Source organism: Halyomorpha halys, unplaced genomic scaffold (genome assembly GCF_000696795.3).
Source record: "Halyomorpha halys isolate HHAL.00 unplaced genomic scaffold, Hhal_1.1 Scaffold879.1, whole genome shotgun sequence".
NCBI classification, from domain to species: Eukaryota; Metazoa; Arthropoda; class Insecta; order Hemiptera; family Pentatomidae; genus Halyomorpha; species Halyomorpha halys.
In genome coordinates, this window is record NW_027111254.1 from 86,890 (window position 1) to 102,303 (window position 15,414).

The 15,414-nt window shown below is 26.6% G+C and overlaps 1 protein-coding gene across 3 annotated transcripts in view; it reads left to right on the forward strand.

The window, feature by feature from the left end:
• nolo (no long nerve cord) overlaps window positions 1–15,414 on the forward strand; it is a gene marked incomplete at its 5' end in the record, with an annotated part of 67,301 nt that overhangs the window by 16,427 nt on the left and 35,460 nt on the right. For all 3 annotated transcript variants that reach the window (XM_067049275.1, XM_067049276.1, XM_067049277.1), the window contains 4 exon segments: window positions 2,048–2,150; window positions 4,510–4,608; window positions 4,919–5,066; window positions 5,815–5,917. In XM_067049275.1, coding sequence (XP_066905376.1) covers window positions 2,048–2,150; window positions 4,510–4,608; window positions 4,919–5,066; window positions 5,815–5,917 — 453 coding nt within the window.

A 15,414-nucleotide genomic window follows, 5' to 3' on the forward strand; every position in this document is an offset into this window, starting at 1 on the left:
TCGTATTTATGCAATACCTACATCAATTTTATTTTATGCTTGAATCTAAAATAAACTCTTTAAATTATTTAGTTGCGCCTTAATTATATTTATTTTTTATTTGTTTTCTTGAATAAACTATGTTGCATTTGTTTTATAATTCCAATTTTTAATTGTGGTTTTTAATATTTTATCATCATTATATCATTACTTATCATTTATCCCAGCATTAATTAAAGAATTAATTGCTATGGTAATGAGTTCCTCACTTCCCCAGAATTTCTGGGAATATTCATCTAACTGATCTTATATTCCAATGGTAAGCTGCAGTTTATTTGATATCTAAAAGTTTCCTAATAATGTCAGCTGTTAACAGTACTTTGTGTATTGTGTCTTCTGTGATTAAGCGATTGCAGGAAACAATAAAGTAGAAAATCCTATAGTTATTCAGTCCACAATGTTCTTTTAATTCTTCAGCCAAATTCTGACACTTCCTTTTCTTTTTGGCAAAAGTATTTACCTTGGTCCTACCATCAGTTTTCTGTCTAGTCAAAACATTTTAAGCCATTCTTGGCAAATAATTTCTTTGACAAATGGTGAAAAAACTTTTAACGTAATCATCTGAAAACTGATCACTTCTCATATATACTTGTTAGTCAATTCTGTCCATCTTTCCTCATGTGGTAACAGTTTCTTTATATTTTGAAAGAGCTCAAAATACAATTTACAAACAAATCTCATATCCTTGATCCTTAAAATATCACTATTTTTACAGTATTATGAGCTGTTGAATGGTGATTTGGTTTCTCTGTCACATTTTTTTATCTTTTATCTATCATATGCTTTAGTTAAAAAATTTTATCATTTCTTTTCTATTGTATTAGTTAGGATTATTGCTACCATTGCTTCAAGAATAATAGCACAGGAATATTTACAAAATTTGTTTTACTGTGTGTTTTCAGCATTTTGAATGTTTTATTGTTAGTTTTCCAGAGTATAGCTTTATGCCACAATAGGGGTTCTTATTATGTTGGAAAAAGAATACCTCTTTGATGTATGATTTTGAAAATTTTTTTTATTTAAACTCCAAGAGACTATTACTGCTGCTGTTAGTCTTTAATAGTCTGCAAAGTCTGATGTTAAAGGGTACCTATATGTCTTTCAATTCTGTTATCACATTGTTTAAATAATGATTAATTTAATTTTGATTAATGAAATTCTTTAGCTTCCCTTCATTCTGTTAGCCCAGATGAAGCTCTGCAACATGGGGCAAAATGTTGGCTCATAATAATTTATTTTCAATTGGAGTTATTTTGACCGCACCTAGACCATCTTCCTTTTATAAATCACACACAGTCAATCAACAATCTTTCCATAATAATAATAATTTGGTATAAATTAAATTAAATAATTATAAAAATAAAATTGGTTTTGATCACAATTTTCAGTAGCTACTGTTAAACCACCCTGTTTACTGTACATGCTTGAAAAGAAGTTTCATATGACCTTCAATGAACTAAGTATTTGTCTCCTCCATTTTTCTCTGCTTTATATTTATTTATTTATTTATATTTATTTATCTGTTTATTTATTTTTGTTTTATTTTTAATCAGTCTTGATAAGTTCTAAATTATTGTATTATACTTATCATATTTTAGTTATTTATTATCTTCATTCTTTATTAATGATGATGATTACAAATGAGAAGGATCATTAATGGATTGTGTATATAAAATTATGCCTCTAAATAGTTAGGGGGACTAGATTTATAAAATTTTCTTGATTAAGGAGACAAAATCTTTTATACTGTAACCCTAATATTTGCTTTTATGTTACTAATTATTGATCTAACAAATTTTATTATGAATGACAGAGTTTTCTCTTCTATGGATTACTTTTAACTTAGATAGATATTTGCCATTAGGTGTCATTTTTAACACTTTCTTTTTTTTATCTCTTTTTTTATATTAAAACAATTCAATGCATGAGAATCTTGTTAGTTTATTTTTCTTTGGAAATTTAAAAAATAAAAATGTAGTCTTTGTTAAATGATTCTGAATTGTTACAGATGGGTAGGAAGTAGTTGGAGCAAATGCTCTGTTAGTTGTGGAGGTGGATCAAGAAGTAGAACATTCAGCTGCATGAGAAAAGCAAACTCTACTCTAACAAAGGCATGTAATATTTGTAGAAGTACTAACAGCATTAAGGAAAGTGTATTGGTGTAGTGTTTCCTTAGAAAAATATGTTGGTATTCTCAATAATAATTCATTTATCTCAGTGACATTGTCATTTTCGGTTCAAGATCATATTCATTAATCATACAATTAGTAAAAAATATTCTTATTAGAAACATAAATCGTCAAAATCATTTTACTTTGACATTTTGTTCTTTAGTAAAAATATTAAGATCCGTTATACTTTAAATTACCACTTAGACAATTGAAAGCCCTCAATTGTTTTAGAACTTGAAATACACTCATGTGAATATTATTATGTTACCTTAGTTATGTAATAGTTTCTAATGTTAGATAAATAAATTTCCTGGCCATGAAAAAATAAACCTGTACCTGATCAATATAAGATAATAACATTTAGCCTGATAAACAAAAATTATCTATCAAGATACCTAATGATAGTTTCTTACATTGAGAAGTATTTTAAAATATACTAAATACTCCATTATTAATTTTTTGTATGTACTTCATTTTTTTTTTTTCAATTTTGGATATCACCTCTGGAAGTTCATTCCCAACTGAAAATGCTCTTCATATTGAGGTCTTGCTCTTTCCTATTATATTGAATAATTCCAGGAACTACTTGACATTTTCCTTCGATTTCCCTGAGAACTTAATGTATATAGAGAGTCTATCTGAAATTTATAAGTTTTTAAATTGATATACTTCCCTACAGCTTTACATCCTGATTTGTTATTTACTATTATTACTAATCACTTCCCTTGTATAGTTAGAAATTCCTGTTTTACCAATCTTGAAATACATATTTTTCCTGGTCTCTTTTAATGCCAAAAACAAAATATTGTACAATGTAATATGGTAATCAGGCCTCATGAATAAGAGAGATTCATAAGTTGCGTAATACCTTTTAATAACAAAAACACTTAATTACTAACATTTGAAAACTGGAAATATAGCTTACATACAACCAGCTCCATTTCATGGAAATTCATAAATTCTTTATCTTCCTCAGTCTGCAATTGAGTCAGAGAATACTAGGGCTCTCTGTTAAACTATCCAAACTAATGTATAAAAATAAAATAAACCTTCTAATACCCTTTTCACATTACTATTTAAATAAATGTGTAGAAAATAAAGAAGTTATCAAATACCTTATACCAAGTTACCAAGTTATCACGTCATCAATCTCTGGCTTAAAGTTTGTTACTTTATTCATTTTTTAATTAGAGTATATGAAAAAGTGGTATATATGAAATATCTGTGTGCTTATTTTTTTCTGTTGATATGGTCTTATTAAAGTTCTTAGTTTGTATGAACGCTCATTATTATTTTTTATTAATTGAAATTGCCATATATCCCATATTTTGTTGTTTCTGGAGAATTAACTGTTTTTGTTTTGTTTTGTTTTTTTTCCGGCAGAGTGCACTGCAACCACAGAGGGCCTATTGTATGCTGTCCCTTCTCTGCTCAAAGCATGCTAGTTGCCTTTGCAAATCTATATATTATATACGAATCAACCATCTCACAAAGTTCAAGGTCTAAGATACGATCCTTCCCAAATATAAGGAATCGTATCCTTGCTAATGCATCACATTTACAAAAGATGAGGTAGGCAGTCTCATCATCCTTTCTGCATAATCTGCAGATTAGGGACTCTATCAATCCCATTTTATAGAGATGCTTATTCAACTGACAGTGTCCTATATATAGACCTGTCACCCATCTTTAAATGCTCCTGTCTATATTAAGAAACGTGTTTCTTCTTTTTGGGCAGAATCCCTTTAGGAACAACTTTGACTGCTCTAGTCATCTGGTGTCCCTCCAAAATAACTCAGCCTTGACCTCAGTAATCATTTTGATATGCCTCTTCGCATGGCTTAGACTAATCCCATATATGGGATTTTGTTTAAAGGGAGCAGTCTCAGATCCTTTCCTAGCAAGGTAATCCGCTCGCTTATTACCTTTAATGCCTTTGTGACCAGGCACCCATTCTACCCGCACCTTTCTGGATAAGGAAAGAGAGTTTAGATTAATCTTACACTCTTCTACCAATTTAGAGCGGGCTACATAACACCCAGTGGAATCATTATTTAAAGTATATATATATATATATATTCATTCATTGGATATAAAATTATTAAATTGTGTAATTAATTCATTTGTTTTATTTAATCTACATTAAGAAAAATACCTTCTCTTCAGTAATGTACATATTGAATTAAATTAATATCTACATATAAATATAATGAATTAAGATATTTAATTAATTATAGTATCCCTAAAAAATAAACTTCTAAAAAATTTATTATATTATAAGCTTTTGATGTATCTACAGGTCCCAGAGTTTCTTTGTAAGGGGACAAGACCGAGGGAAAGAGAACCCTGTAACACTGTACCATGCCCCCCAACATGGGAAGTGGGACCATGGTCTGGTGTAAGTAAACTTTATACAGATATAATTACTAAATAAAATAGTTATTATTTCCTGATATAGTTGTGAATATTTGAATTGTTTTTTGTCATCAGGTAAACGTTTATAACAAATCAGAAATAAATCAAATAAATTTATCATTTCTTTTTTACTAATAGGCTCAAAATTTCATATTAAAACATGTTGACTTCACTTATAATCACTATAATATTATTTATTTTTACAATCCAATGTTGAATTACTAATATAATAAACAATCATAAATGTTTTTTAATATATGTACATACTTATAAAATGCATCTTTTACTTTTAGTGCTCAGTTTCTTGTGGGGAAGGTGTTCAGACAAGATCTGTGACTTGTAATACATCTCCATATTTTAGTAGTGAAGAGAGTTCTTGTGATAAAAATGTTAAACCTGATAGCACTCAATCTTGTACTACTGGGATCCCTTGCAATACAGGTATTGATAACTAGTACATTAAGTAGTATTTTTAAATAGTTCCAGAACTATGACATTTTTTAGTATGCATTTAAACTATTCTGAATGACTTGGAAAAATAAATAATATACAACAATCAACTTTTAGCTTTAGAATATTGTATGTTCCTAATTGAATTTCATTGTTTTAATCATAATAAAAAATAGGTAATTTAAGAAAATGTTTGAGATCTTTTAAAACTTTTTAGAAACTTACCAAATATTCATAACCTACCAATTTCGATTTTTTTTTTTTTTTTTTTTACAGCTTTTTTTATTATTTCACAAAGTCATTACTGTATGGAACTATACTTTTAAAAACAACCATGTAGTTGTATGTTCTATAATGAAACCATCTTTGTTACTGTAAAAGCACATATTTTCTTTTAAATCTCAAAACAACAAATAAAACATGGATTTTTTATTGAAATGTATGCTTTTACATTTTTTAAAAATAAATATTTTATTATTTTGATATAACTTTATCAATACTATCTCATGAAAAACATGTCAAGAAAAATGCAATTAATAGCAGACATATAGGTGAGATCCTAGTAAAATTTTTGAGTGTCTAATTAATTTTCTCCCCCCCCCAAAAAAAAAAATTTAGTACAGAAAAAAATTATATATGGATATATATTTATATATTCAAGGAGCATAGTTGTTTCGTTTTTTTTCTTCTATCATTTAACTTTTTGTACTTTATTTATCATCTATTTATTTTCTTAAAGGTGACAAAGGAAGTTTTCTTCATGGATATTTACCATTCAGACCAATAGCTGAAAGACTTATAAGCGAACCTGTTATATCATCTCTTTCTTCAAACCAACCAGAGTATGTATTTCTTCAGCCCTTAGCTCATATATTAGTAAAAAGAAAATATTAATTATCCTTTTTTCTGTGAACAATAATTTAATCATGGAAAATAAAAATAATGCCATTTTTATTATCATCATTATAACTAATAATGAATTGAGTTGAAAAGTAAATATGATTTTAATGCACTTATCACATCATTTTTATATTCTTCAATTTAATTTTTAATAGAAACTAATTATTAATTTATCATTGGATAGTAATTTAATTTTTAAGAAAACGGTTTTACTTAAACTTAAAATTATGCCCACTATCTACTTTTTTTCAAAAGTAATTTTTACATTGTGGTATTTTATTTAATCATTAATAAGAAAGGAAAAATTAATAAAAATTATTCTGCTTTTTCTTTAAGAAGTTGAATTTGTAATTTAATTGAATTATTTGTAATTAATGGAAGAACACCAGAGGTATATCATCACATTAACTAAATTAACCGAAACAGTTAATGTTTAAAGTTCAGATTACAACTAATTTTTCATGATACACAAAGGTGTAATAACATGAGCTACTGTTATTACTTGTGTGTGTGTTTTCAAATGTGGATTTTATGTAATAATAACGACAATAAAACAGTTTAATAAAGATTGACGATCAGAAATTTGTAGAGTTCAGTCAAATTCAATAAATACGCCACATTTCATTATGTAAAAGTACAAATTAATGGGATATCAAACCACAATATGAAAAAGGTAATGATATTATAGCTAACTTAATTACACACTGCCATATTCTAATTTATGAAAATTCTGAAGGTCCTATATTATCACTAAAAGTATATACATATATATTTTTGATATTACTATTTATGTTATGAATAAACAGTACTAGTTTCACTAAATTTAATTTTTATTTGTATGTTTGTACTAAATTTATTTAAAAGAAAGAAGAGTATAAGAAAGCAGGATAACTCATAAGAACAACCTCAACCCAATAAATTATGCATACAGTTTACGAAATTCAAGTTTTGTTTAGATTTGTTTTCATCAAAAACTATCTCTAAAAACCTGCATTATCCAAGTATAATCATGGTTATATATATATTATTATTATTATTATGATGATGATGATGATGATGATGATGATGATGATGATGATGATGATGAATATACATATATACATTATGAATATGATGGATGACCTGTGCAGAATGAGTGATCTCTCATAATGGAAAGTGACACTTCTTCCCTCCCCCTTCTCTCCAGGTTCTTAAGGCTCATCAGCCAACTGGGGGCAACTCACACTAACAGAGCATAGGACTGATAACCTAATCCCATGTATCTTAATCGTGAATCTCTGTGTGGTCCTCCAGATTGTCAAATAGTCGCCCATAGTCCATGGTCGGTATGTTTTAGAGAAAAAAAATATGGCCTAGACCCTGAACAGCCATAATTCCATGTATCTACACCAATTTATCACAGCCCTTGAACTTGAGAAAGTAGGTTGTTAAGACACTGTCGAAATGGCTCCAAAGGGACCTGTTATGGACCAATAAGTAGCCTGCCACTACACCATGAAGACTATGGTACAGTTCTAGAAACATGAGGTAAGGTTACCCCCTCCTGGCCATCTGTGTTCCCATAAACACTGATGTTTGCAAGAAGACCTGATCCTTGGGGATCAGAAGTCAATTTTTTTTTAACAGAAAGTGGTAACACTTCCATTTAAGTTAGGTAATTTTAAATTGCAGTATAGTAAATTCAACAAAAAAATTTTCAACAGACCTCTCCACGGATCACAAGATCACAACCACACCTTTGAAGGGACAAGATTGATATATGTCGATTCTTTGGTAAAAAAAAAGGTAAAATCAAAGAACAAAAATAATAAGCAAAAAACTAACCCCAAAAAAAAAAGGGGAAAAACAAAAAAAAAAAAACCTTTTTTAGTTTTCATTCTTCCTATTATTATTTACAGTTTGCCACTTTAATAATCTCTGAATGTTTGTTGAAAATAAATCAAAGAAGGCAACCATAGTAGATGAGGTAGTTAATATTTTTGCCAGCAATCCCAGAAGGCTGATGCTCTCATAGAAAACCTCTTCCTCAGCTCTTATATTTTTTGTATTTATGTACAATTACTATATATATATATAGTTATTATATGTGAGTATTGGGCTGGGGTCTCATCTCCCCTTGGTAAAATCCTGCCTATGCCCATGGTTATTGGTTGATCACTTCTTATTCAGGAAAATATTTGACACCTTAAAAAATATGAAACATTACTTTTCTCCTATTCTGTAGCAAGCGGGACCATGATCTCTAAATGAATTTTTTTTGTGGCTCTTAAGAATTACTATTCACACATATATGTAAATATATACTCTTGTCGCATACTTAAATTAAAACTAGGATTAGTGCTAGTAATAAAGATATAAAGTAAATTACCATACTAAACATTACAAGTCAGTAAACATTGATAGATCTGGTAAATCTGTTAAAATTCAATGCATTTAAAATCTTCAAAACATAAAATAGTTTATTAGAACTTTTATCTATGTATAGGCAAATTTCAATTAGTTACTACCATCAGTTATCACATCAATATAAATTATTATTATAACTGTATAAATTAATGTACCATTTAATATCTCAAAATCAACTCTAAATAAATTTTTTTAAGTAAAAGAAATAAAATGTATTAAATAAATGAATTTGGGCAGTTTTATATTTTAGAGAATTATGATTAATATTAAAAAAAAAAAATACAAATTTACAGAAGAAAACAAATTATCCTAATAATGTGAGAATATCCTTCATAAAATATGATGTAAAATTGCATTGATTAATGCAGTCATTGCATATAGTACATGGATGCTCTAAATAAACTCAATTAGAGCTCTTTTTGTGGAGATTTTTGTAAATGATGCACCTTCCCCAATTATTTCTTACTGCTGTTTAAACCATTCCACTCAAAGCTGAATTGTTGGTTATTTCCAAGACAAGATTGCTAATATAATGTATGCTTCTTGATATATGGTTTCCCAGGTATATAAAGATAGTGATTATTTCTGATTGACCAACACACACCTACCTCTATTCCATAACCATATAATTAAAAAGATATATGTATATATACTATAACTTTTTTCTTGACTGTTAATCATATATTTTTGAGATTTTTAAGGGTCAGTCTATATCCACCTTGTGGCAGGTTGCCTTCTTTATAAAATTCCATTTTATTTCATTCCGTAGAGACTTACCCTCAAGAACCTCAAAACATATATATATCTTTTCAGGAAGGAGGGCTGGTAGGATTTGTTAAAAATACACTCACTTATATTGTTTAATGTTAATAGTTTATGTTTATATACGCTGATATTACTGAGTTTTTGAAGATAATAATTATTTATCTAATTCTGAAATAACTATTATATCTTCTTGTACACTCTTTGTATGTTAAATTTAATCATACAAACTATTTTAGGCCCCTTAATATCAAGTAATTGTATATTTTTCTGCTTGATACTTTTAAATTTATTGTTATTAGTTTAAAGATGTAAGTTTTAAATAGATAGAGAGTTTAGATTAGTTTAAAATACTTTTTTGTAAGTAACTGGCATGGCAGATCATATCTTATACTATATATAAGATCAAGTTATATATTACTTTTTTTTATTTTGTTATGAAGTGGTTAATGCTATATAAGTTGGAAAAAAATATTTTAGTATTCTAAAACATTAATTAGGTTCAAAAGAATATTATTAAAACACTAGAAACAATTGTTGAAATTAAAAAAAAAATTAATTTCAGCAGAGTAATATTTTAGTATGGCATAGTTAGTAGTGATAATTATTAGATCTAATAATTTAAGTTATAAAGAAAAAGTCCTTCTATAAAGAAACCAAACATGGATTAAAGAAGTATATGGTGGCATTTTTAAATAAAAGTACTACTTTTTATGTCCTAAAAATTCTACCAAATTAATTCAACACTTTTATGTTTATATTTAATTTAGCACTCAATCAAAAATGATCTTAAAAAATGAAATATTTTTTTCAGCTTTAAGAACATGCTTTCTGTACCTATTTATTTTTAAAAACTCTGTATGGGCAAAAATTCTTTATCTTGTAATTGACAAATCTTATAAATTTTGATTTTCATTTTTTCATGTATTTGTTTTTTATCAGGTTTTTTATTTTTTCTATAGAAGCTTTAACAATTGTACTAGTGATTATATTGGTATATTGTGTAAATTCTAATCATTTTTCAGCCAGATCACTGTGAAAATGTACTTTGCTTGTGGATGGTTTTATGAAAGGTAATTTTAAATTATTCGTGCTTGAAATTAAAGCATAAGCACAGTATGGCAAAATGTTTCTTTTTCGTACTAATTTTGTGAAATATTAGATTAGAGAATCTTTTTAAACTTTTTTTTCCTATATTTTTCTGCACTTCTAATAAGAATTATTGATATTTATGTATATTTTTATATATACGTTTGACTCTTTGTATGATTATGTGTGATAATAAATATATTTTATAGATATTATCACTCAAACAATCATAAAAAAATATATTTACACAATGACATGGAATGGCATATTTGAAAATATGAAAACACTATACTAACATTTATAAGAAATCTTGTTTTCAAAGATAAATATATTATATTATGTAATATTAAAACAATGATTTTTGTTAGTTATTTATATATTTTTACTTTCATGCCATTGTATTAATTAGAAAATATATAAATAATCTATATTTTTATGAGAATTTTATTGAAAAATTATTAATATAACATCATCATCAACATCATAATTTATTGTTGAAATGTTACATATCATTTTTCTAATTAAGGATTTCTTTAACTCAAAGAGGGATAATATTAAATTTTCCTTCAAAGTTATTTTTATGTTACCTGGTATGTTTTATTTCTTATGAACAATTTTTATTATCAAACAATTGAAACTATCAAATCTTAACCAAACCAATGCATTCCATGTTTTCTCAAAATTACCTACCTATTGATTGAAGACAATTTTTGCAATGAAGTTGCTTAAATTCCATTGATATAGAAATCAGTTTAGCTATTGCAACAAGTGACATACAAAAATTGAATAATAATTAAGTTTGGAACAAAATGTGGATTTCATAAAATTTTATAATCCTGACAAAACCAATCTTCTTTTTTAACTTTGTTATAAGCAAATACAAAGTAAAGTAAAACACATTGGATTTGACAGGAAAGAACTAAAAAGTTTGCATGACCAAATACAACCTATCTGCTTCAATTTCAGTTAGTATCATGGCTTTTCCATTTTTAAGAGAAAATATAGCAGCCCAAATGTAAAATTTGATGGCCATTTAATAGTATTTCATTGTAATCCAAACCTTAAAGTTTTTTTAGCATAGAAATAATATTTTCCACCATACAAAATTGCACCGTACCAAACATTCAATAAAACATTATGAAAAAATTTAAATTGATCCACAATTTTAAAGTTATTACTATGTATATATATACTAATTAGTCTGTATTAAATGCTTTTAAAAAGTTATTATTAAATTCTATTAAATTGTTTGTCCTAAATTTCAAGTTCTACTTATTTCAGACTTAAGAGAAACACAAATGATCCTTAGTGTGTAAAACAGATATATAATAATCCTTTTATTTTAAGCATTCTAAAAATAAAATTTTGGTTCCAGGCAGGCCCTCAGTTGTTTATGAAACTTAATTTTTTTGGTACTTTTATTATATCACAATTTATGAACACCTTATAAGGATTCCAGTTATGGATCAGTAAAACAACAGCAGGGATTGAATAGTTCAGTTGCTAACCTTATTTTTATTTTTTTTTTTACACGCCTCTCTGAACATTTGAGTTATTATTAACTTAGTTATTTGAATTCATAAAGTTTTAAAATTCAATTCATTACACTAATATACAATATAATCTTTATAATGATTATCTATTTAAATATTGTTGTTGAGGTCTGGCATATCTTGTGATATTAGCATAGAGCAATTTTCATAAGTTTTGTAAAGATACTTATGTTTTGGTTGGTACAAGTATTGTTATTGGTATTATATTGGATATTAACATATGCACAATTAAAATTGACAAAGAGTTGATAGGCCAGGTATTTTGTATTCTCGACCCTTTTTAGGAATTGAATAGAGTATAAAAATTTTAAATATGGTAAATTGTTCTACTGTATATTACAAATGCATGCCTTATATTAGTTAAAAAGTAAATATGGTGGCCAATATCTACAAAACTTGATAACAAAGTTGGTGAAAATTAATTAATGACTAGAGAAAATATTGGGGCTAAAGTGAACCAATATAGTTAATCATTACAATGAATATGATTGAACCTAGTGTACAAATAAATAATTTAAAGATCAACAAATAATTGTACACAGTATAATTTTATTTAGTTAAGCTGCTCTATTATAACAATATTGTTGATGAACTTAATTCTTTCACTGGTCTAGACAATGAGTGAGAAATAATTGAAAATATTTCGCTTTTAGTGTCTTATATTTGTAAGATTTAACTTCACTTTGTGGGTGTTCTATTTGCAATGATACTGAATATTCATAATGATATAGTATATACAAATAGTATGATTCTTTTACAGTACTATTAAACATGCTTATCACCATTTATGTTACCTGCTTAAATAGCTATGTTATTTTCTGTTTTGTATGCCAGTTACTTACCTTTATAACTTTGTATTATGAAAACTTTGGTAGAAAGTTACGTCAACTGACAATTTCATTTACTATATTAAAGTGATAATTAACAAATTTGTAAAGTAATTAAGGTTTTAATATTGATTCACTACATATTAACATATTTCAATTTGAACATAAGCAGATAGGGAATGATAATATGTTTAATTATTATGGTAAGTGATAAAACAATATGACACAGAGGGCAAATGATGCAGTATATTCATTGTTTGATTGCTTTTATCTTTGGAAAGGTAACAATTTTTAAAGGTGAATAGATTTGTTTTAATCATAAGTGATTATTCTTACTGAAAAGGGAAAATAATCTCATATAGCTTTTTTAAGAACTTATTAATTGTTAATGTGGTTGAATCAGGTTTTACCAATATTTCTCACAAAATACAAAAGCTCAAGTTCTATCTAAATCTATAAAAAGTTAAAAATAGATTATCAGAAGATTCTGAATACAACCCTAAATATTTTGATTAAATAAGTATTTAATGCAGTAAAATAAATTTCTTAGATGATCAAATGATTCCAGAAATCATACTTAATGATTGTTTAGAGTTTTTTTTCTCCAGGAATGGTTTCATTTACTAATTATTATTCTACTTTATTATATTTAATTTTAATTATATATTTTAAATTATAGTAAATATTAAATTCTTCATATATGCAATAACACTGATCATTTTTGAAACATCTACTGGAAATATTAAAAAGTTTTATTTAAAAATTTGATATTCTTTTCAGTTTTCATTTCAAATTTTTTTTAATCTGATCTACTTTCATCATTAGAAAATATTTGCTTCTTGTCATAGATTTTAATGTTTAATTTCTATCTAAAGCTTCATAATCCAGCTCCTATTCATGTTTAATCAAGATCACCTACATCACTTAACTTCTTTTTTTCTTTTCTTACTTCATATTTCACATGATGCATTAATTTTGATTATTTGGTAAATATAATTATGAGTTGTGGCTGTAGAAATAAATATAATTACTAATAATGTCTGTAAAAAATAGGTGGGGTTTTTAGTTTTAACAAACAAATATATAATAATAATCATAATAATAATAGTAATATTCTTTATTTATTCTGGCATTGATCCCTTTAGAATAATATAAAGGCATTAAAATTAGGCTTTAAAGCCTTAGAGTAAAGTACAAAATAAAAATGAAATTATAAAACGTCATAAAATATAATAAAACAGTGAATTTGAAAAGATAAAAATGAACCACAATAATTAACAAAGTATACAAAATAAAAATAGAACAAATAAAATAAAACTATATGTCATATCATAAAACATAAGATGATTAACTTCTGATAATAAATTAAAGGAGAAAAACAAATCAAATACAATTAAACTAAAAGTAATGAATGGAAAGGTACAATTTCTGCTAATATACATTAAATGTTAATCTAATGCAGTAAAATAATTTTTAATACAAGTATTAAACTTAAAAATTAAAAAGAAATTTTAATACAAGTATAAATCGAAAAACTGAAGCATTAAATGCAGAAAATATATAAACCTTGTCAATTTTTATTCTTCCAGAATTGGTTGGACAGAAGGTGGTCGAAGATACGGGATTTGAAGTTTGGAAGGGTATTAGAACTACGAATGAAGGAGGGAATAGAATTCCATAGGTAAGAGGAGCGGATGAGGAAAGATCTACCAAAGGCTACGGTTCGATGGGTTACATATAAGTCTGAAGCCCGTGAGCGGGTATTGCGGGAATGCACTGAAGAATTAAATTGAAGAATATCAGAGATGAACGATGGACAGCGGGATTGGATAATTTGGTAGAGGAAGGAAGCAAGAAAATATTTACGACAAAAGGAGGGGTAAAGCCTCTTCAATTCTTCATAAAATCGGGTGACAGAGGCCACTTAGTGACTTTAATATAAATATTAATTGACTAACAAGTGAAGAATGATATGAATTGATTATTGATGAAAAATAGATTATGTGATACTCTATAGTTCAATTGGTTCTACAGAATTCAAAATATTTATACAATTCATATTATTAAATAGAAATAAGTTTTATTAATAAACTTCATGAGTTCTTGAAGTTTTTTTGAGAAAAAACACAGTTTTGTAGAAATGTATCATATCCTAGTTCAATAGTTAATAAACCAATAACCTGAGTTACCGAGGACACAGATTTATTTTGACGATAAACTTTTTTAATAAGGCTTGTTTGCTTACCATAATGATTAATTCACATTCACTGGTTGAATTAATTTTTTACTAATTAGTTAGGGGAATGAACATAAAGATTTAATAATCATTTATTATTGTTTCACCAAATCTGCAGAACCTGGATATGTTCGTTTTCATGAGCACTATTTGCTTATGCTCTTTAAAATTTTACTTTCTACAAAAATATTTGCCATGTCAAAACATTGTCTAATAAATATTTCATTAGAAAAACAGAGAAACCTTACTACAAACAACAAAAAACAAAGAACCATTACAATAGCCCTGATATTTTTATCAGACTGTCATATAAAGCCGTCTAGTTTTTAATTAATATGTCCTTAATTGAAAAATATGAAGATTAAACTTTTAATTTTACAATATAATATTACACCAAATGAAATGTTATTCATAGAACAGAGTTAAGAAGTTTAAAAGTGGTATGAAATTATCATTATGTGTAAAATGTCATTAATAAATAATGAACTAAATTATATGAATTATCAATGGGATATCACTTTAACGTTTTCTTTTACATTCTAGTATAAGTTTTTTATGAACAGATA